The sequence below is a fragment of the Mesoplodon mirus genome (assembly GCF_964341445.2).
Source record: "Mesoplodon mirus genome assembly, chromosome: 2".
In the NCBI taxonomy this organism is placed as follows: Eukaryota; Metazoa; Chordata; class Mammalia; order Artiodactyla; family Ziphiidae; genus Mesoplodon; species Mesoplodon mirus.
This window is the reverse complement of record NC_138977.1, coordinates 120,963,458-120,986,934: the sequence shown is the minus strand read 5'-3', so window position 1 is coordinate 120,986,934 and position 23,477 is coordinate 120,963,458. Positions and strand designations below refer to the sequence as shown.

At 52.8% G+C, this 23,477-nt stretch overlaps 1 protein-coding gene across 1 annotated transcript in view; it reads right to left on the bottom strand.

The window, feature by feature from the left end:
- Positions 1–23,477, bottom strand: part of PGBD5 (piggyBac transposable element derived 5) — a gene marked incomplete at both ends in the record, with an annotated part of 87,571 nt that overhangs the window by 1,685 nt on the left and 62,409 nt on the right. Inside the window, 2 exons of the mRNA XM_082604721.1 lie at positions 5,573–5,770; positions 9,404–9,584. Coding sequence (XP_082460847.1) covers positions 5,573–5,770; positions 9,404–9,584 — 379 coding nt within the window. The remainder of the gene's footprint in view (positions 1–5,572; positions 5,771–9,403; positions 9,585–23,477) is intronic.

Below are 23,477 nucleotides of genomic sequence, written 5' to 3'. Positions count from 1 at the left end.
TGGCAGGGGAGGAGGTGGAGGGAAACCACCACCAACACCGCCACCGCAGCTTCAGGAGAGTGCGGGACACCAGGCCATGGCACGGGCCATGGCACGGTCCACGGCAGGGCCCGCTGCACCCGATGGGGCCTTGAGAGCAGAAGGGGAGCTCAGGACCCACCTTCTCCCTCCCTCCCTCTCTCCCCCGGGCTTCAAGCCCTCCCGCCAGGGTCTGAGCAGGGGTGGGAGGAGGTGGCCACCAAGGTCAGGGAGCCGGGGGTCCCTTCTGCCTGCCCCGCCGCCCCCATCAAGGCAGAGGGTGGGACTAGAGGCTCAGGAGAGGCAGGAGCTGCCCCGACCCCAGGCTCTTTGACGCCTCGCGCCGTGCACAGAGCGCTTCACACCCAGCTGCCCCTGGCACTCCCTCTCTCACACACCTTCAAACGCCTCTTCCTACCAAATACACATGGAACCGTGTCCCAGGGCCACTTGCCAACGTCACGGCAAGACTCAAACGGCCCACTGACCGGGCATGAGAAGCAAAAAGAGGTCATCAGTCCTCTTCAGCCTGCTGTCCAACAACCTGTTTTCCAAGACCTGCCCTGCCCGCCCGGGGGGACGTCCACTGTGCCCACGGAGGTGACGCAGGGGCGGGAAGGACACTCGTGTGAGCGAGGTTGGGATTACAGAGTGCTTCCTCTGCGCAGCCCACCCCCATCCCCGCTGCACGCAGAACGGCGTGATTAGGAGAACAGTGCCATTCAAAGGGCTGTGGGTTTTCAGCACTACTTAAATGGGCGTAACTGAAGTAAAAATGGTCACACAGGTCCATCTGCTGAGACTGAGCCCTGAGCCGGGATCTTTTTTGTCTTCCACCCCGCTCCTCCAATACTGAATTTTTGCACTGAAGAAGCACCTGGACATCTTGTGAGAGACTGAGAAGCTAGGCCCCGCCTCAAGAGTTGTGGTCTGGGGAAGCCCCGGGCAGGACCCGGGCAACACACTTCCTAAAGCCTCCAAAGCTCAGAGGACCTCTGTGCCCAGCCAGAGGGTCCTGGACCCTGGTTGCTTAGGGATCCTTTCCCCACTCAGAGAGACTTTCTATGGTTGGGTGATGCAGAGGCACGTGCATCCTCCAAGGCTGGGCTCCTGGCCAGAGGGTCCTGGGCCTTGGTTGCTTAGGGATCCTTTTCCCACTCAGAGAGATGTTCTATGGTCAGGTGAGGCAGCCGCATGTGCACCCTTCACGGCTGGGCTCCTGCCTTCAAGGAGGGCTGTGTCTCTGCAGCACCCTTCCTGAGGGGACCTGTGCTGGTGCCTTTGCTCACCACCCCGCCCGACCTCAAGTCCAAGTGGGCAAACACCCCAGTTTCACACTCCGGCCCAGGCACATGGCCTTGGGAGGTTTCCCACCTCCAGCTCCATTTTAATTTGCCTGACTTTCGACTACAGCCTCCTCTGGGACTAAGGAGGCCCCTTTAGGGCTCCCTGGAGTCCACATGGGTATGAGCAGATCAGACCATCCCATAAGGAAATAAAATCCCCTCCGTTCTTTTCCCAGAGGTGGAGGACAATTCACTCTGAGTCACCAGGGCTCCCAGCGGGTCAGGCCCACTGTCCGAGGGCCTCGGCCAGCACCATGCCCCTGGGGCTCCCCGCCTGCAGCTCCGGCTGCTGCCTTCTGCACAGCCAGGGCCGCCGCTGTCCCAGCACATCCAGCCGTGCCAGGCCTGCTTTCCTTCTCCATTTCCCTCCCATCCCTTCGAATGTTTTAACTCAACATGAGGATCGCAGCTGGAAATCTCAGGAGAGTGGTTTCAAAATCCAGGCGTGCGTCAGTCTCTTTGAGCTTTTCCCCAGGTTCATAAACCAGTCCATGCTCCTCTCTTCTGACATTTTGGATTTTAGATACTATTCGAGCTGGAAAGGGTAAGACTGCTGTCCTATAGTATCCTTTTTCTGAGGACTGAAAAGCTTTAGACATTGGAAATATTGACGAGAGGTGATGTGACATTTATTGTGTCCACTGGCATCATAACCAGGAATGCCGTGTTCCCCTGGGTGCACCCTGTACATTTACAGTCGTGTGGAGGACCCTCTGCGCACAGCTTTATTCCACGTGTCTGCCTCTGTGACACTGTAGGTCCACGTGGGCCTATGAGAGAACCACGTGTCTTCATGTTCCAGGGAGTTCTGTCTTCTGCCTTCCCCGGGCTTTTTCTGGCTGGGCGGGCCTTCTTCCCGTCCTTCTGTAAGTCTGAATGAATGAGTCAAGACCTGACTCACAGACCCATGCAGACATTCCACACTCACATTAGCCTCATGGAATCTGAACCCTAAGTGGGCAAAGATGGAGATGGCAACGAGATGGTAGAGACTCAAAATGGATTCTAGAAGAAACGCAAAAGGATGTGGTTCTCGATGGGGATGTCCCTGGATGAATGACAGCATGTAACTTAAAAAGCCTGCATATGCTCACCGTCTCTGAAAGGGGGCTCGTTTCCCCTTAGAACCTGGAGTAAAGAATAATAAATCAATCCCTCAAATGTTCATAACTAGTTACATGTTTTCCAAAATTCGAAATTCTGCTCATCTTCTAGAAGAGCAAATATGGTCACAGTAGAAGACAGTATAAAGCTGAGAAGCAGTCTTTAGAATATAGGAGACTGTCATCTGGGTGACATTTAAAATAAGTAGGGAAAAAATAATTATTTGATAAATGGTTCAGGTACAGAGGTGGGGCTGCTTGGTCAACCAATCTTTGCCACTTAACGAAAAAAAAAGATAGTAGCAGCCCAACTGGTGCCATGACCAAAATAAATTCCAAGTGGATGACTGCAAAGAGCACAAAATCACCCTATAAGACAACCAAGTGAACTATACTTACCTGGCCTTGGGACAGAGCAGGGGCTTTTAAGCATGAGAGCAAATAACATGATCAACAGCTGTGCCTATGCGGAAATGAAAAACCCTTTTTATGTTAAAATTACTGGCCATAAATAAAGGCAAAAGGAAAACAAACGAAGAAAAATATCTGCTATAGGTATAAAATCTGCTTTCAATTTCGTAAGATAAATACTTCAAATGAAAAATTGACAAGAACATGAAGAAATCATTGAAAATTAGCTAAAAACACAGGAAAAGATGTTCAACCCCACCAACAGTCACGGCAATTTATATTTAAAATTTTGTAGCATTTTCAGCCATCATATTGACAAATTTAGAAAAGAAAAAAAATAAGTGTTGATAAAGCAGGAGGAATCTTGGTCCCCTTGTAACCCTCGGCAACGGCAATAAGTACAGCCTTTTGGCAACACAGCATCAAGAGCCTTTAAGATGTTCCAACCCTGGGTTTCCCTGGTGGCGCAGCGGTTGAGAGTCCGCCTGCTGATGCAGGGGACATGGGTTCGTGCCCCGGTCCGGGAAGATCCCACATGCCGCGGAGCGGCTGGGCCCGTGAGTCACGGCCGCTGAGCCTGTGCATCCGGAGCCTGTGCTCCGCAACGGGAGAGGCCACAACAGTGAGAGGCCCACGTACTGCAAAAAAAAAAAAAAGTTCCGACCCTTTGGCCCAGCCGTTCAACTTTTAGATTTATCTTGAGGAAGTGATCAAAGATGTACCTGAAGATTTATATATGAAGATCTTCACTACATCATTCTTCATATTATGAAAAAAGGATCATTCATAGGGGCCAAGATAAAGAAATTATGATACATCTAAGGATGGAATACGAGGTGCTTTTTTTTTTTTTTTTTTTGAGGTACGCGGGCCTCTCACTGTTGTGGCCTCTCCCGTTGCGGAGCACAGGCTCCGGACGCGCAGGCTTAGCGGCCATGGCTCACGGGCCCAGCTGCTCCGCGGCATGCAGGATCCTCCCGGACTGGGGCACAAAGCCGCGTCCCCTGCATCGGCAGGCGGACTCCCAACCACTGCGTCACCAGGGAAGCCCACAAGGTGCTTTTTAAAAATCATGTCTTTGAAGTACACTGAAAGGAAGACTACCTCCCTTCATTAAGAAACGAGGCCCTAGGATGTGGACCAGAAGAAGGATTCCCAGTGGGGAGCGTGCCGGCCATATGGTCTCCGCTCTGCGAGCCCCCTGGGCCGCACCCAGGGTCTCCTCTCACCCGCCGGGCTCCCAGTGTCCACAGGCCCTGGGGGTGCCCAGGGGCCTAGCAGTGGATGTCAGTCTGTGGCCAGGCTGTGGACACATTCCATGGGATTTTCAAGGGCGACTAAGATTGGGGACTGCATGATGTATAACAGAGTACGTACTTTAGAAAACTATCACGGAATTGAACACAAATACTAGTTTCGGCGTATTTAAAAATCACCCCTCCCAATTTTCTCATCTTGCCTCAACAGCCTCCTGCCTCCTTCCCTTGGTGCCTGATTTAAGGGTCCCAGTCCTTGATATCGGGGTTCTCAGGTGTGTCATCTTCAATCCTATTGCAGCCTTCTCCCTAACCTCCCCAGATGCGGTCTTTTCTCTGCTACCTCATTTCACCCAGCTCAGACAAGTGTGAAGTCCTTGTTTCGGGACATCGTTTCAGAGGCTATCACTTAATGTAACTTGCTGGGAAGCAGCTCCTATGCCCTACACCCACGCCTGTTCCTAGGGACACTCTGGCCCCGAGGCCCCAACCGCAAGAGAGCCGAAGTCCAATTCAAACTGGCCTTCAGCTGACAAGGTCAATTCCAAACCTCTTCTCTTAGTGCCCTTGACATAGCACTAGAGGGGGAGGCGGCTTTCTCCACCCCCTGCACATAAGTGGGGTAACGACACCCATGTGCTTGAGTCCCTTGACTGCAATCTCCAATGAAATGTAACAAACTTAGGTGTGTGCGTGGGGTGAAGGATGGGAATAAATGAACAAGGGGCACTAAATACACACCCACATACCACATACATACACACATACCACGCACACGCAGACACACACACACATCGCACACCCCTGAGCTCCTTGGCAGTGTTCCTTTAATAGAGAAGAGGAAAGATGTCTTAATGTAAAGGAACACAGGGGACTTTTCAAAGACACTACGCAACGATAAATATTTTTGTAAAGGGTCCCTTTGTCACTGCAATTTCCTTTTCTGTTGTTTAATCGTGTTTGAGCTGTAGGTTACCTTAAATATAGGCTCCTTGCTAAATGAATCCCCTTGTTAGCAATGGATTTTAAATCCCAAGGAAAATCAATGACGATAGAAACCGAACCCCCCAAAAACCCAACGCTAGCGATTTAACTTCTAAGGAAGACATTTCAAAGATAAGAATGGTTGACGTTTCCCCCCCCCGCATCAGAACAGACTTTTTCACAGAATCCTAGATGATGATCATTTAAATACCGTTCAAACGGAGCCTATTAATCACACCGCGTACGACCTGGGGGACCTGCAAATGCCAGCCTCACAGCTTCTGTTGACGGCTGGCAAGTCCCAGGCAGCGGACAGCCCGCGGGCCCAGGAAGTGCTTGCCGCCCCGCGAAGGGCAGCAGCCGTCACCCTGCGGCCCAGAGCCGAAGAGGGGCAGGGGCCACCCGACGCCAGAGCTCACCCACACCCCTGCCCCGGCGCCCGCCGCGTGCCCACCTTGCTGCACGGGCGAGTAGGCGTTGGTCAGGAAGCGGAAGTGGCCCTTGTTGTACCAGCAGATCAGGGACATGCTCCCCTTCATCCGGATGCTGTGCTGGCCCCGGGCGGGCGGCAAGGCCGGGCTGCTCAGCATGGAGGGCGGCAGGCCGGTGCAGTCACTCTTCCTGGGGCTGAGCAGCCCGCAGCAGTAGATCCCTGTGGGGACACGGACCGCACGGCCTCAGGGCGGCTCCCCCCGACCCCCCAGGCTCGGCCCTCAGGGGGCCCCCCTAGAAGTGATGGTGAAGTCCGGGGGCTTTCATCCCAGACGTGCCGCCGCCTCCAACTTCCAGACGTACTAAGATCGCAGGGAAGAGCTAACGCAAGCAGGGCGTCGGCAGTAACAACGGCAGCTCTCGTGGCCAGAGGGCTGGCTACCTGCCAGCACAGGGCTGAGCCCGAGGACCCAACCTCCCACCTGCTTCTAGAAACTTCTGAGCACATGCGATGCACCGGAACTGCTGGCTCCCGGCTGGGCGGGCAGAGACGGGCATCATGAGCACAGGTCTGTCTGCCGTCTAAGCCTGACCCAGATAGTCACCCTGCCCCCTCAGCAAGACTCGCCGGGCACCCGGGCAGCCCCGGCCGCGTGCAGCCAAGTGAAAGGCAGAGGAGGCAGGGAGTCCTCACAGGACACGCGCTACACGGGGTCCTGCCTGTGCTGTAGGCGCAGGGCCCTGGGGGGCGGAGCTTCCTGAGGGGCCTCGACCCCCAGCACATTCCACGGGGCAGAAGGCCCTGCAGGCAGAGACCAGCAGGAACACGGAGGCTTCTCTAAATTCCGCCGGGACTCAAGGTCTTTCCCAGCCCTCCCTGCTCGTGGTCCCCGGATCTCCCCCTGCCCAGGAAGCTGTGGGGAAGCCCGCCCCTCCCCACACCCGGGCGGGGGGGACGTGAAGGGGCACTTTGACTGAAGACCGAGGAGCAGTCCCCCCCTCCGGGCCCACTGACACTATGGGCACATGTTCCAGGCCCATGCTCTCCTCACCATTGCATCCCCCCAAATGCTAGAAGGACAGCTGATGACTTCCTGTCCTCCTTGCTGCCCCTGGAGCAGCAGTGGGTGAGGAATAACACCCGCGGGGCGGGGGGTGTCAGGCCAGTCTTGCTGCCAGAAAGAAGAGGGCTCCCCGCGGCTCCCATCTCTACAGATCCAACTACCCAGACTCCGCTGGCCTTGAGATTTAAGAAGAACCTGTCTTCAAAACAGGGAAGAGGGGCTTCCCTGGTGGCGCGGTGGTTGGGAGTCCGCCTGCCGATGCAGGGGACACGGGTTCGTGCCCCGGTCCGGGAAGATCCCACATGCCGCGGAGCGGCTGGGCCCGTGAGCCATGGCCGCTGAGCCTGTGCTCCGCAGCGGGAGAGGCCACAACAGTGAGAGGCCCGCGTAATGCAAAAAAACAAAAACAAAAAAAAAAACAGGGAAGAGGATTAGATGCAAGAGGATAATGTTTTAAATCGCCCATCGGGCTCAGTGAACCCAACCACCCAAAGAGCAGCTGCATTTTCCTAACAGGGGAAGAAGAGAATCCAGCAGCACACAAGTTTATTTATGAAAACAGCCATTCTTGCGTGAATATCGTTCCTGGATGTTATTTTACAGAGCAGTCTCTGTGCGCCCAGGAGGGACAGCCAGACTCTCAGCTGGGACTCCTGTCTTCAACCCCGGCCGCCCTGCCGGTTAGACGCCCCTGAGGGCACCAGGCCAGACGAGGTGGTCAGAGTCCCTGCGGATGGGGGGCAGCCATCCGTGAGCGATGTGGAGACAACCTCCCCGCATGCAGGCATCACAGGGGAAGCCCAGGAGGTCGTGTGGGAGGGCTCACAGCCTCAGACGCTTCTAACAAACAGGCGAAGAAATCTTTGTCTGCTCTCGGAAAACTTCAAATTCCATGTCTAATTATTTTCTTCCCACTGGAAGATTCTCCTCCATCCTCCGCCAATTCCCCAGGCGGGGAGGGCCCAGGCCAGCAGCCCAGCTCAGGGAAGCCTCTGGCGTCCTCACTCAGCACCCCACCAGCCCACATGCTACAAGCGGGTCCTGACTATGTCATGCGGCTCTAGGTCCAGGAGACAGGGACACCCACGGTGTGGGGCAGGGAGCGGGCCTGCAGGGCACACGGATGCTGTGGGGGGCAGTTCTGGGAACGCCGGGGGCCATGCACGTGGCACGAGCGGGCCAGCAGGCACGGCAGCCCTGGCTCTCACCCCACGCTCTGACACGGGCACCCATTGTGCTAGGTTAACTTGTGTCAGCGCCAGTTTTCTCCAACTTGACTCCACGGCCCCTCTTCACATAGTCTGACCTCGCCACACAGAATTGTCTCAACAATTAAGACCTGAGCCCCGTTGGGACCAGCCTTACAGATGAGTAAGATGCAGCCCAGGCCGGCAAGGCACAGGGTCCAGGCTGAGGCCGTAGGTCGGAAGCTGTGGGCTCTCCATTACTTGAGAGGGTTTGCTTTTTTTTTTTTTTTTTTTTTGGCTGCGTCAGATCTTAGTTGTGGCACGCAGGCTTCTCTCTAGTTGCACGCAGGCTCTCTAGTTGAGGTGTGTGGGCTCAGCAGTTGTGCACGGGCTTAGCTGCCCTGCAGCAGGTGGGATCTTAGTTCCCCGACCAGGGACTGAACCCACATTCCCTGCACTGGAAGGCGGATTCTTTACCACTGGACCAGCAGGGAAGTCCAGAGGAGGTTTGGTTTTAAGGCCAGACATCAGATCTGTTGCTAAGCAACAGGTCTGCAATTCCAGCATCTGGGGTAGCTGAGTGGGGGCTTTCTGCGTTTCTCCTGAGTGGACTGGATATAAATCCCAGATGTAGGATGAAGTGAAGGCAGATACAACCTGCCATGGGGCTTCCTGACTCGGCCCAGGTCTGTCACTATAGCCCCATTTCTGCCAGAGCCCTGGAAGGCTTGCCCAATCTTTGCAACAAACGAACCAGGCACCTTAGCACTGAGGGGAACTAACACCTTTCTGAGGCCCATTGTACTGCTGCCTGTATTAATGCACACAATTCTCTGCCCAGATGGAAGGGGCCACATTACAGACCAGGGTGGGCAGTTCAGACTTCCTAAGAGTCTTAGTAGGAGCTTAGTAGGAGTTCCTTGGTACTGCAGATTTAACATTTGTGTCCCCCACACCCCAAATTCCTATGTTGAAAACCTAATGCCTGAAGTGATGGTATTTGGAGGTGGGCCTTTGGGAGGTGCTTAGGTCATGAGGGTGAAGCCCTCATGAATGGGATTCGTGCCCTTATAAAAGAGGCCCTACAGAGCTCCCTAGTCCCTTCCACCATGTGAAGACACAGGGAGAAGTCTGCAACCTGGAAGAGGGCCCTCACCCGACCACACTGGCACCCCGATCTTGGACATCCAGCCTCCAGAACTGTAAGCAGTGAATTCCTATTTATAGGAACTATAAAAAGGATTTATAGGGTGGTCTGTAAACCACCCACTCTGTGGTATTTTGTTATAGCAGCCCGAATGGACTAAAACACTAGGAAGACTCCTCAGATGACCATGGCCTTACCACAAAGGACACAAAGAGATGTGCCCAGAAGACCTGAACTGACCTGTCCCCCAGGCCACGAGCCTAGTCTCCCCCCAGACCTCCAGTGCCCAGCAGGGTGCAGGCCGCCGGCAGGCTGGCATGACCTGTACCCCCGGGGGAGGGCCTCTCCGCCCGGCATCCTGTGGTGCTGCCCACCACACGCCTGCATCCCCAGCCTTGCCCACCACTTCTTGGGGGTGGGGGACTGCGCTCATACTCGCTCCCCACTTGCCAAACCTTGCTTTTCAAACTCCTCAAACAGGGTCAGGCTGGTGATGCTGGGCCCCGTGAAGATGATATAGTTCTTCCCGGCCGCGGTCCGGCACAGGCTCCTGGCCACCATGCTGTGCAGCTGCGGCTTATTCTTCAGCGCGTCCAGCCCATCAGGGCCCCCGCCTTCCTTCAGGTGGACGTAAATCTGCATCAGAAACACACAGGGGTCAGTGAGCTCACAGAAGGGTGGGGCAGGGGTCCAACCATTCTGGAAGCACAGGCTTCCGTCTCCAGGCCGGGTGTGTGGGAAAGCCACCCCTCCTCCGGCTTCCGGTTCCACAGTCCCCACCGATCTCAGCATCTCCATGGCCCACAGAGGCCACCAGTCACTCCCAAGGCTGACCATCATCTTGGTGCCTCAACCCCAGACTCTGCAATTTAGAAATGTCAAGGTAAAGAAGGAAAAGGTCAAACTGTTACAAGTAATGAATCTGGCAGCTGAGATCAAAAGCAAACACATCCCCCCATTCTGAAGCACAGGAGTCATGTTCACAGTAAACAGAAGTAAAGGCTACTTCACCTGTAAGAGAGCAACATATCCGTGCACGTTCTGTTTGAATACAGCTTTTTTTTTTTTTTTTTTGCAGTACGCAGGCCTCTCACCGCTGTGGCCTCTCCCGTTACGGAGCACAGGCTCCGGACGCGTAGGCTCAGCGGCCATGGCTCACGGGCCCAGCCACTCCGCGGCACGTGGGATCTTCCCGGACCGGGACACAAACCCGTGTCCCCTGCATTGGCAGGTGGACTCCAAACCACTGCGCCACCAGGAAAGCCCTGAATACAGCTTTTTACTTCACAAAGCACATCCACAATTACCCCCTTACTCTTTACAGTAATCACCATGTGGGCAGAAGGGGTAATACTGACTTCATACTGCAGAGGAGGGGACAGGGTCAGGGATTTAAAACTCACCTGACGTCCCAGGACCAGCAAGGATATGCTGCAACTAGTACACAATAATTTTAAATTCTGTCCGCGAACACCCTCCAAGAACATCATCTAAGAGGAAGGTGCAGGAAGTGGGAACGGAGTCAAGAAGTGTGTGGTCCTCCCTATGGCTGACCGAGCCACGCAGAATTATCATACGGGTATTAACCACATCCTCCTTTAGGGAGAATGGCTCTTCTCATGGAATGTTCTGGGCGCCTTTGCTGGCAGCGGTTCACAGATGGTGCTCAGTGTGCCCGTCACACTGCTCAGGGACCATGCCCGACAGCTGGTGGGCGACAGGGCTCACCCTGACTGTCCTCCGAGGCACAGAACTGCTGAGTGCAGGCCCGTCCGTGCAGACTGAGCACAACCGAGGGCAGCCACAGGGAGGACCAGCAGGTCCACGGTACCGCCCTCGGGCAAACAACTGCGGACGATCACTCGCAAAATACAGTGTCTGAGGTTCCTGAGGCAGACGAACAGCAGGCGGTGTAGGTCTTTCTCTAAAAGCAGCTCATCCTCAAGGGCTAATTCTGTCCCGAATACTCACCTGAGACGTCCCCAGGGAGGACCGACTTGCCCGCAGCCTGGCAGGCAACAGTGGGATCACGCAGCAGGACCCCAACACTTCATTTTGGGGTCTTTATGCCCTCACCACCTCATTCCCAGGAGGAACCTCTCTGATAAGAGAGTAAAACACTGACACAGAGAAGCCAATCGTCCTGGCCACGTGTCACGTGAGGTTGCGACCGAGCAAGGACATTTCCTCAGAACCCCCCTGCTCTCCTTCAGCAAAGCCCAGTCCTGCGGCTCCCACCATGGGTTCTGTACCAAGGCCAGCTCTGACTCACAGCCCCTCCCAGGTATCCTGCCTGAACCACTGGCACAGCCACGCTGGGCACTGTGTCCCCAAACCTACCTGGGGACAGTTAGTTTTGTCCCATGTGTCCCTCGAAAGGCAATCGTCCGGCTACACACAACCAGGATTCTCACCAGGGAATAGAAGGTGTGCTGCTGGAAACTCTCAGGCCAACCCTGATGACAGCCCATGTGGCTTCCAAAGTCCCCCTGAGAGACGGGCAGACCGTGGCATACTTGGCCCGAGGCAGGCAACATTTCATAGGATTAAATGCAAAATCCTAAAACCAAGTTCAAAAACTTAACTGAATCTAGTACAGGATGCAAGAAACGTGACTTAGCAAGAATATTTTTGGAAAACAAACAAACACTAAACCCTTGGAGACAGCCAACTGCAGGCCTCAGATACCATGACTGGCCTAAGTGATCTTGACCCGCATTAAAACCAGGGTGGTGAGCATCTCATCCTTCCCTGGTCAGGCATAAAGAGAAGGGTGGTGGTCGGCATATTAGTTTGCTAGGGCTGCCATGACAAAGAACCACAGAGGAGCACAGAAGACTCCAAGAACTTTTCTTTGGCTAGAGAGCTGTGTCATGGAATGATGATTAAGATCCTTCTAAGGCAGAACCAAGATGAATGTATACAAACAGGAAACAGATCTGCAAGCATCAGAGCCCTTACTAACACTCAGAGCTGTCCAAACACTGAATGGGTGGCCTCAGAGAGGCTCCAGGACAAGCTGGTGGCCCCTCGGGAGGTCTGAGCTTCAACTGCAGGGGGTATATGCCAGTGTCAGAGGACGGTTCAGAACCACACAGATGCCTAGTTCAGATGCCCCAACAAAGCGGCACATAAGACCCTGGAGCCAGCGAGACTAAACGTGGCCATTGCAGGGCGACCGACACCAGAAGCATAACCTTTCCCTGCTTCAGTCCTAACAGCAAAGGGTGTCGGAGTCTAAATTCAGAGAACACCGCTTCTCTCCTGGATCTAATAATACCCTGGAGAGAATCACGTCTTTCTCACCAACGGCTTTCCCACCTGAGGCACTGCGTGAGCCAGAGCCTTATAAACTCGTTTCCAGCAATAAAGTCAGTGTTTTGGAAGGTGGGTTATCCAGGCTCCCGGATACGAGATGCTATCAAAACATCACCCCCCTGATTTCCAGACCAGACTCAGCTGCACAGACTGGTGTCCTCCCCTGTCCCGCCCCTGCCCTCTTTGGAAGCGTGGATGTCCTGCGGGTCGGCGGATGGGGAAGGGTTGGCACGCAGGGGTGGTGAGGACCTGCCACAGTCCCTGTTGGGACAATGCTGGGAAGGGAACTGGAGTGCCCGGCCAGGAGACAGTGGATCCCTCACACGACCCCGAGGGACTGGCCGCTTCTGCTCATCACAAGACATGCACCAAGGTATGTCAGCCAGGAACTGAAGGCAAGGGAGGGCCATCCTGTCTCAGACTCACCCGTCGGGGCAGAAGAGGGCCGAGGCACCAGTTCCTACTTAGCAGTGATGTGCAGCCCTTCCCAGGACCCAGAGCTGCGAGACATCCCCTGAAGTCGTGTCTCAAAGTACCTCCCCTACTTGCCAGGCCACGGGCAAGGTGACGCGTGCCCCCTTCAGGGCAAACGTCATCACTCGGCAAAATAGCGTGGCCTCAGGACTGCATTGTGACTTTCGTGGGCCCTTTTGCTTCCACGGGCCTCTTCCTCCGTGAAAAAGTATTTGAAATTATATTTTACAACTGCATTGGCATAAAGAGAAGTATTACACGTCGAAGCACTTCCGGCAACTTACAAGTTCGTTATTTTGTCCCTTCTGATTTTAAGAGAAACAGAAACACCGTCGCAGGCCCCTAAAGTGCTGTGGGCCTCGGCACTGATCCCGTCACGCTGTGGTGCCGTCGGCCCCGGGCGGGCGGGCGAGGGAGGAACACACGAAGGCCGTGAAGCAATGGCCTGGGCGGGAGGTGGTGCGGGCGGGATGCGTGGGCCCAGGCGTGATGGCGCTGAGGGCCGTCCGGGCAGCAGCCACGCACAGAGGAAGGTGGAAAGAGGAGACGGTCAGGCGGGCAGATACAGGGGAAGAGTCGGCGCCTGTGGGTGACAGGGGCTGAGACAGGCCCCTGGGTCACAGGCATTCGGGGGCGGGCCGCGGAGGAGGGGGTCACAGGGAGGCGTGGAGGGGAAGCGGGGGAGGGCTCAAGAGGCCCAACAGCCTGGCTGGGAAGCAGTGACGGGGGGAGGGGGACACCCGAGGACGCTGGTGACTCCTCCAAGGCCACGGGGCTCGACGCCAAACTGAAACAGAAATTCTGTTTCTAACTACACGTTATTTAAAATCCGGTCTAAAGGACGATTTCTACCTTCACACACACAGCTGTCCTCTCCTCACGCAACTTATTCAGTATTTCTGGACAGATATCCATACTCAAATGTAGACACATTGTGCACTCGCCGCTTCTTTTTTGCTGGGTCACGAGTCACCACAAGCCTAGTGGCTTATACGACACCCGCTGGCACCCCGGCTCTGCAGTCTGCTCAGGGTACCTCGGGGCTGCGATCAATCAGCATCGCCGGCTGTGTGCGCCCTGTCCCCTGCTGGCACGAGCCGGGGGTGCTCTCACTTCCTAGAGGCCCCTGCCCTCTCCCCCAGGGGCCCCTCCGTCTTCGGAGCCGGCAGTGGAGACTCTCCCTTGGGTGGAAACCCTCCTGTGCTTCCAGTCCCTTTGCCAAGGAGAGCCCTGTTCCTTTTAAAGGCTCACCTCGTTAGGTCAGGTCCACCTGGGATCATTTCCTTTTTAAAATCAGCGGGTTTAGGACCATCATTATACCCGCAAAATCAAATTCCCCCCACAGCAACATCTAGATCAGTGTTTGAGTGAAGAGCTGGGGCCTTTACACGGGGGGGGGGGGGCAGGAATCTGTGGGCGTCTTCAATTCCGCCTGCCACCCACGGGGGCGCAGCGTTTCAACAGCCGCGTGCCTATGCACCTGACGGACCCAAGCACCACGGCTGATGAAGGGAACGCTCCCCCATCTCAGTAATAAAACCAGCAGGGTGGTGATGATGTCATAAAGTTGTTGATGTAAAAGTAAAGTTGATGATGTCAACTTTATTCCCTGAAAATAGACTGATTCCATGTACAACGTATGGAGACCAGCAGTGAGACCTCCCTACCCGAACACCGCACACTGATGAGGGTCTGGGAGTGTCCATCACTGCTGGGAACACTGCCTTGGTACAATCTTTGTGTGCGTGTGCGTGCGCTTGTGTGTGTGTGTGTGTGTGTGTGTGTGGATATGTTGACTATATCCTTAAGTGGCTATTTTTATATGTTGCAAGTATAGATATTTTGAGATTTTTGTTTTGGATGCTAAACACACAATCCAATTTAATAAAAAAGACAAACTAAATATAATTATAGAAGAACCGCCCCCCCCCATCAGGGTTACCCAAGCATAGGCCCACGTGGAACTCGTATCTATTCCCGCAACAGCCCCACCTCAGTTAGCGCTTGTTTATATGCACTGCATTAAGTGCATACCTGGAGGTGATGACAGCCTCCTCCCTGGGATAACACATTTCTCCAAAAGCCATGACGTGTGGTGGTGTTACGGGACCATCTCAGATGACTTAGCTTCGTACGCCCACACAGGCAAGTCTGAACACTGGCGTTTCCCCAGATTCCAGCCAGTCCCTTCCCAAGGAGTAGACACTCAGCTGCTCCATCAGGAGAGGGGGAGAGGTACGGGGTCAGATGTCTCCCTGTTCCTATTAGGAAATCTGGAAGAAGCCTGAGGCCAACAAGTGGCATCAATAGGAGTCCAAGGAGGTCATGAATTATGGCACTCAGTACTAGAAGGTAAGGTGTTTATCTTTAAAGTGAATATAAAATAGGAACTAAATAGGGACTTCCCTGGCGGTCCAGTGGTTAAGGCTTCACCTTCCAATGCAGGGGGTGCGGGTTCGATCCCTGGTCGGGGAGCTAAGACCCCACATGCCTCGGGGCCAAAAATACCAAAACATAAAACAGAAGCAGTATTGTAACAAATTCAATAAAGACTTTAAATATGGTCCACATCAAAAAGTCTTTAAAAAAAAAAAACATATGATCTACAAAAATAGTAACCTCAGAAGTCCCAGCTGAGGGGCACGGTTTCCAATGAACTGTTAAACTGGGCAGTCAAAAGGCCACACAAGGACTCTACCTGCCTGACCAGTGCAGCTGGGTCAGCCTGGTCCAGCTCCCACTGGTCTGGGTTTGCTTTGACTGAATAACTTTAGCTGGTCTAAGATGTGAACCCCTGAGTTGGATGAATGAATCTATGACTCTGTGAAAAAAGTCATAAGCTCCCATGGAATCTTACCCCAACTACACGCCATTGCTCCAACTGGTGAAGACAGGCAGCCGATCGTGTGCCAATTTGAAAGCCTGCCTTAGATAATCCCATCAGCACCCCGACAGAGGCAGCCCCACTGAGCACCCACACACACCCATACACTGCGCTGGCGGCCAAGGAAACGCCACTCACTTAAATGTGTAATTGCTGCCTCGTTGGCTTTTCAAACGTTCTCTCTCTCCGTCCACGCACGCAGAGAGCACCATCACTCTACAACAGCCCCTCCTCCAGCAGGTAGGGGCATGGGGGAGCTTCCATCACTGCGTAAAACGGAATTTGCGGTTGAGACCGTTCCCCTCTGAGCTACAAGCTCGTTTGACAAGTGTCGTTAGGGCAGAAAAAATGCATTTTGCAGTTGCCAAGCTTTTCACTTTTCCTACAAAAAAGTTCTTCCTCCCCCTAAGATTTATTAACTTTTTCATATACAGGTTTAGAAAGAGAAGGAAGAAAATTTATTGATATATGATATCATATGGTATTACATTTTGCCCCAGGATGTTATTACTAATTTTGTGTATTTTTTATTGACATCACAACAGAAAGAATCTTAGGAAACATGGAGTGCAGTGGTAATGGCTTGGGAGATGCCTGAACCACGTGACCGTCTATCTTAGCCCTACTTCTGAAAAGCCCGAAGACCTCGAGAGGTGGGACCTAGTTCATCACCGCCTCCCCCAAAAGAACACTGGTGACAGCTGCCATCATGGATGGACTCAAGGGTCATGAAGATGCACCAGCTGATGCTTCCACTAAGCTGTCCCTGGGCTTTGCTGGTCTTGACCACTGGCCCTACTTCTCTTGCAGAACAGAAGAGAATCAGGCTTTTCCGTGGCTGGTGGAGGGCATACCTGGGGACGGGGAAGTCACTCATCAGGGACTACGGTGCACAGAGCAGGTGTAGGCTGTAATCCCAGCAGCGGAGCAACAGCACAAGAGTGCAGGGGCCGCACTCATGGAAACCACGCGGAACAAGCACGTGGAGATGGGTGGGGCTGTCACCCATGTGGGGGGACGGCCACGCGTGAGAGCCATCAAGTTTAAAGGATGCTCACTCATCTCGTGAGGAACAGAGTCTGCCACCAGGAGACGATGAGGGCAGGAGCCCTGGATTCGATGGGCAAGGGCTCTGCCATTTAGCGGCTTATGTGATTTGGGGCAAGTTACTTAATTGCTCTGAGCCTGGATTTCCCCATTTGTAAGGATAGTACTACACTCTGTACCTCGCAAGGCCACCGTCTTTACGTGCAAGTCATGCACACAGAAGTGATTTTTTTTTTTTCATGGCAAAGCTCCATATCTGTGCTGTAGCCTCTAGATACATGGGGCTGTTTTAATTTAAATTAGCTGAAATTAAGTACAATGAAAAATCCAATTCCTCAGTCACACCGGTCAGGTACTCAGCAGTCACGTGTGGCTAGTGGCTGCCATGGTGGAGCCCACGGGTATAGGACGTTCCATCCTCACGGAAAGTTCCACGGGACGTGCTGCCTTACGCCATCCTTGGCTCACCAGCCTGGTCTTCCAGCAAAGTCTCCATGCCATCACCTTGTTGGTGGTTTCCACTACCAGTGTTTTCTCAGGTCACCTCTTGTCACGACCACGGCCAGGAAGGGCTTGTGCACTGAGACTCTTCTCTACCCCGTCTTCTCCAGCACCTGTGGTGCTGCAGGCCCTTACAAGAACCTTGCGTTGTTTTATCCCAAAGCTCAAATAATCAGTGAGTCCGTCTTTCAAAATGATGGATTGCGGAGGAAACTCTAATTCGAAAAGGTACATGCACTCCAGGGCCTCCCTGGTGGCGCAGTGGTTCAGAGTCCGCCTGCCGATGCAGGGGATGCGGGTTCGTGCCCCGGTCTGGGAGGATCCCATATGCCGCGGAGCGGCTGGGCCCGTGAGCCATGGCCGCTGGGTCTGCGCGTCCGGAGCCTGTGCTCCGCAACAGGAGAGGCCACAGCAGTGAGAGGCCCGCATACCGCAAAAAGAAAAAAAAAAAAAAAAAAAAAAAGATACATGCACTCCAATGTTCAGAGCAGCTCTGTTTACAACAGCCAAGACATGGAAACAACCTAAATGTCCATCGACAGATGAATGGATAAAGAAGATGTCGTACCTATATACAATGGAATACTACTCAGGGACTTCCCTGGTGGCGCAGTGGTTAAGAATCCGCCTGCCAATGAAGGGGACATGGGTTCGAGCCCTGGTCCGGGAAGATCCCACATGCCACAGAACAACTAAGCCTGTGCACCACAACTACTGAGCCTGCGCTCTAGAGCCCACGAGCCACAACTACTGAGCCCGTGTGCTGCAACTACTGAAGCCCGCACACCTAGAGCCCGTGCTCTGCAACAAGAGAAGCCACCGCAATGAGAAGCCCACGCACCGCAACGAAGAGCAGCCCCCGCTCGCCACAGCTAGAGAAAGCCCACGTGCAGCAACGAAGACCCAGTGCAGCCAAAAATGAATTAATTAATTAATTAATTTTAAAAAAGAATGCTTTCTTAAAAAAGAAAAAAAAAGAAATACTACTCAGCCATAAAGAAGAATGAAATAATGCCATTTGCAGCAACATGGATGGACCTAGAGATTATCATACTAAGTGAAGTAAGTCAGACAAAGAAAGACAAATATCATATGATGTTTCTTATAAATGGAATCTAAAAAAATGATACAAATGAACTTATTTACAAAAGAGACTCACGGACATAGAAAACAAACTTATGGTTACCAAAGGGGAAAGAGGGGGAGGGATAAATTAGGGATAACTTATACACACTACTATATATAAAATAGATAAACAACAGGGACCAACTGTATAGCACAGGGAACTATATTCAATATATTGTAATAAACCATAATAGAAAAGAATATGAAGAAGAATAGATATATAACGGAATCACTTTGCTGTGCTAACACAACATTGTAAATCAACTATACTGCAATAAAACAACAACAACAGATTGGAGGAGAAGGTGGGCTCTGCACCCCTCACATGAGTGTAGCTCCTCGGGGAGAGGGCCAGGGTTTAATCTGACCCAGTTAGTGCCTGATGCACCTACACGGCACTTACATTCTTTATTGTGTCCCCTTCCCTATACGGTAAGGAGGGCTGGGCAAACTAAACCATTCCACAGAATGAGGAAGGGATTAGTGCTCAGCCACTTGCTCAGGGACACTCAGGTCTGTGACAGATGTCCTGTGCCCCAGCCAATTCCATCCTGGGACATAGCCACATTCAATCTAGACAGGATTGAAGCTAGCATCCCGGCCACTGCACAATTAAACAGATGGGTATATGCGCTGCCCAGTTTTTGATTCCACAAGCAAAATTCACTCTGGTTAATTAATTCCATTCTGAGCCTCATTTTTCAAGCTAATCCAGTTAGTTTTAGGTCAGGAGCAATTCACTAATACACAAAAAAATTAAAAGTCAAATAAGAAAAAAAAAACTTCAGTGCAAATTCCTCAAGTTCTTTCAATATAAAAAGCATGTCTCAAAATAAGGGAGATCAGTGACAATTTGAGGCTAGAACATCAATCACACAACAATCAAGTTGGGTAAGAAACAGAGACTTGGTTTTTGTCTAAAGGGAGAAAAGTTATCTCCCTGGGGAGAGATCATACCCTAGTGGTCCAGAGGGTGGGCTCCAGGGTCAGGAAGGCTGGGTTTAATGCCAGGTCTGTCCCTTTAGGCTGAGACTTTGGACGAGGTAGCGAATCTCTCTGGGCTTTGGCTTCCTCACCGTGAAACAGGGGCAGGAGCACCCCTACCTCACAAGATGCTTGTGAACAGAAAATGAGCAATGAACGTAGGGTGCTTAGTTGTGGAGCCTGGCCCGTGGCAAGTGCTCCATGGATGCAAACTGTCCTTTTCTGAACTGCAGAAGCAGCTCATAATCTACGGATTAGACTGAAGGGAGGAAAGAGGCTCCCAGAGCAGCTGGTCCAGCCACACCAAGTGTGAGGCCCCTCACAGATGCTCCCAGGGTCCCCTGGACACACCCGGTGATGTGCACGGGGTCAGGCGGCAGGGTCCCCTGGCCTGGGGGCTCCATGTGACTTCCGGCTTCTGAAGCCCAGTGTCTCTGGTGTAGGTGCACTCACTGAGCGCGAGGACCACACTCGCCATTTAGAACGGCTCTGCCCCTGCTCGGCACCCAGCCCTCAACCCTCTAGAGACTGTCCAGTTGTCCTCTGCAGGTGGAGCACCGGCCCTTAACTAAAGCTCCCGCATGGGTCTCCCAGACCTCTGCTCTGTGGCCCCCTCTGCCCGGTGCTCTCCCAGCCGCCACCTCCGGCTCGGGGACCCTGGGTCTCACACTGCAGAGGCAGGCGGCCTAGTTCAACACATTCAAATGGGAGAATTCGGCGCTTTTGACCATACCAGCTTTTTTTTTTTTTTTCATTAGTAGACTCTTTTCTTTCTTCCCCAAAGAGTCTCGGGGCTGAGCAAAATCACCGTAGGTCAACACAGCATTAACTAAACTGTGCGCCAGGTTTCCCCACTTTATTCTCAATCTTTCTGACATGGTAGAGGCAGAACAGTCTCTACAGAGACAGTTTCCTTCTGTGCCCATGGGAGGGTCACAAGGCTTCCAAGATGAGTGACCTCAGTGTCGCAGACTAAGAACCCCCCGCCGCCCGGTGACACGGCTTCCCCTGAAACTGGACATGCCCTCTTCTGTACGACGCCCTCCTTGCACCCCTCAGCTCACTGGGAGCTACGGATGAGGGCACAGGCGGGGACCTCAGCTCGCAGGTGGCACGGGCCGGAGGACCTGCTGGGGTTGGGCCAGCTCTCGGCAGGCCTGTGACACACCAAGAACATTCTCTCCAGTGCATCACATGCCTCTGATCTGGAAACGGCAGTGGTTTTGCAAAAAGAAGGCCTCAGCCGTGGTCTCAGCACAGAGCTTTGTACCCAAGGAGCAAGTGCGTCTCGGGATGGTCAGAGCCTCACGTCACCAATGATTCCCCCACCTGCTTGTTCCACTGCTGTCAAAACCTGGGGTTACAAAGCCTAAAGATCCTCCAGGGGACCCGTGACAAGTACTCCAGGGTGTGGGCACCTCCGTCAGCATTGAGGCTTCTCCACTGTGGACAGAAACGCCGCGGATCACCTGATTCTCCTGAAATGGACACTTCAAAGGCGAGTCACAGAAACACTCTGATGGGTGTCAAAGACGCCCGCCAGTTTTTGAAAGAAGATACTGCATGGGCATATGCACTGGCCCCGAGCCAGGTCACCAGGTATCCCCTCCCCCTCCCTGAAAGGGTCCTGGGAGCAGAGACTGCGGACTAGGGGGCCCCCAGCCCTGTGGCTCACATTCCTGCATCCACCTATCATTGCCTGGAGATCTGGGGTAAATGACTCAATCTCTTCGGTTTTCCCAGGTGTAAAGTAAGGACAGGGAGACACTTGTCAAGGTTGCATCCTGCTCAGTGGCCATGCTCAGGGCTGGCCTGTGGCAAGTGACACTGGCTCTCACCTGTCAACTTCAATCCCTGCACTCATGGTCCACCTTCCCCTCTGGGGCACCCGGGAGCCCTTCTTAGCCCCAAAGGCACCATCCTACAGCCTCACAACATTCCACACACCCCTCACACACGGGTCACACTGTACTTAGGAATTTTTTTTTTTTTTTTTTTTTTTTTGCGTTATGCGGGCCTCTCACTGCTGTGGCCTCTCCCGTTGCGGAGCACAGGCTCCAGACGCGCAGGCTCAGCGGCCATGGTTCACGGGCCCAGCGCTCCACGGCATGTGGGATCTTCCCGGACTGGGGCACAAACCCGCTTCCCCTGCATCGGCAGGCGGACTCTCAACCACTGCGCCACCAGGGAAGCCCAGGAATATTTTTTAACTTACTTTTTTATTGAAGTGTAGTTGATTTACAATGTTGTGTTAATTTCTGCTGTACAGCACAGTGACTCAGTTATACACATATAGACATTCTTTTTCATATTCTTTTCCATGATGGTTTATCACAGGATACTGAATATAGTTCCCTGTGCTCTACAGTAGGACCTTGTTGTTTATCTGTTCTCTATATAACAGTTTGCACCTGCTAACCCCAAACTCCCACTCCATCCCTCCCCCATCCTCCTCCCCCTTGGCAACCACAAGTCTCTTCCCTATGTCTGTGAGTCTGTTTCTGTTTCGTAGATAAGGTCAGTTGTGTCATACTTTAGATTCCACATATAAGTGATGTCATAGGGTATTTGTCTTTCTCTGTCTGACTTACTTCACTTAGTATGATCATCTCTAGGTCCATCCATGTTGCTGCAAATGGCATTATGTCACTCTTTTTTTATGGCTGAGTAGTATTCCATTGTATCTATTACTCACGAAGAGTTTTCATACTTCCATCTCTCCTATGAGAGAGGCCATGAGGGCTCCATTCACTTCTGGGTCTTCAGTGCTGAGCACAATGTTAATCCCATAAAGTGTGGTTAGAAAACAACCTGCACTTAGGCTTTCCTTTGTAGACGTCTTGTTTTCCCATCTGTTTTGTAAACTCCTTGGTAATAGGGATGTTTCTGACTTCAGAAGAAAAAAAAAAAAAGCTGGCAAGCCCCTTAGGCTCTAGAGAGGGAAGGCAGAAGAAGCCGTGGCCCCTGCCCTCTAGGAACCCAGGGAGCCTCAGACACAAACAGGCTGTGTGAGTTAGGTGGTAGCGGAAATCCCTCTGCAGTGGAACCAACAGGATGGAGACAGAGATACAGACAGAGTTCTATCCATCTATCCATCTAGCAAGAGATAGAGATATTTATTTCAAGAAATTGATGGCGTGATTATGGAGGTTCATTAAGTCCAAAATCTGCAGGACAGCCTGGCAGGCTGGAGACCCAGGGTAGAGTTGTAGTTCATATCCAGAGTCCGTCTGCTGACAGAATAGCCTCTCCTTTCAGTGAGGTCAGGCTTTTTCTAGTTAGGCCTTCAACTGATTGGATGAGGCCCACCCACACGAGGGAGGGCAATCTGCTTTACTCAAAGTCCACTAATCTAAATGTTAATGTCATCTAAAAATACCTCCACTGGGACATCCAGAACAGTGTTTGACCAAATATCTGGGTACTGTGGCCCAGCCAAATTGGCATGAAATTACCCATCACGCCCTCCAAGCCCTGTTAACGTCAGAGGATAAAGCCAGAAAGGCCGGGTCAGAAAAGAGGTGAAGCAGAGTGGGCATTCACAGGCACCCTGAAACCACCCCCTTCCCCCCCTCCCCCCGCAACAGAGCCATCTGACAATAGACTGCCCGAGAACACTACACGTGACTGCAAGCACCTCTCCTGCACGGAACGCAGACGGCCCATGCTGGGACCAAGAGTCGAGCACATACACTGTCCCGGCCACTCACCTGCCCGTAACTAGGAGTCCCAAAGGCACAGCAGGTAGAGCAGCCTGACCAGGGGGAGTGTGACCAGAGTTGAACATTCAACCAGACCAGGGTGCCAGGTGACCCCTCCTCTGAGCTCCAGAAGCATCCATAGTGTATCCGGAGGATGCCTTTGCTTGAGGGAAATTCACTCTTTCTTTGTGATCGTGTATCATCCTGCGGCTAAGAGAGATGCTCCCAGCTGTCTGGGAAGATGAAAAAGTTCTGGAAATGGATAGTGATGATGGCTGCACAACACTGTGATGTATTTTCACTTAAAGGTAAATTTCACGTTACGTACATTTCACCACAAAAAAAAAAAAAAAAAGATACGCTCCTTCAGGATAGGCCCACAAGACACAATACAAATTCCATCCCTCAAAGTCCTCGAATGACAGTTTGCCAGATTACCTCAGACTCGTGGCCCCAGTCCTACAGGCAGCAGTCTCCTTCCCAGGGCAGTGTGGG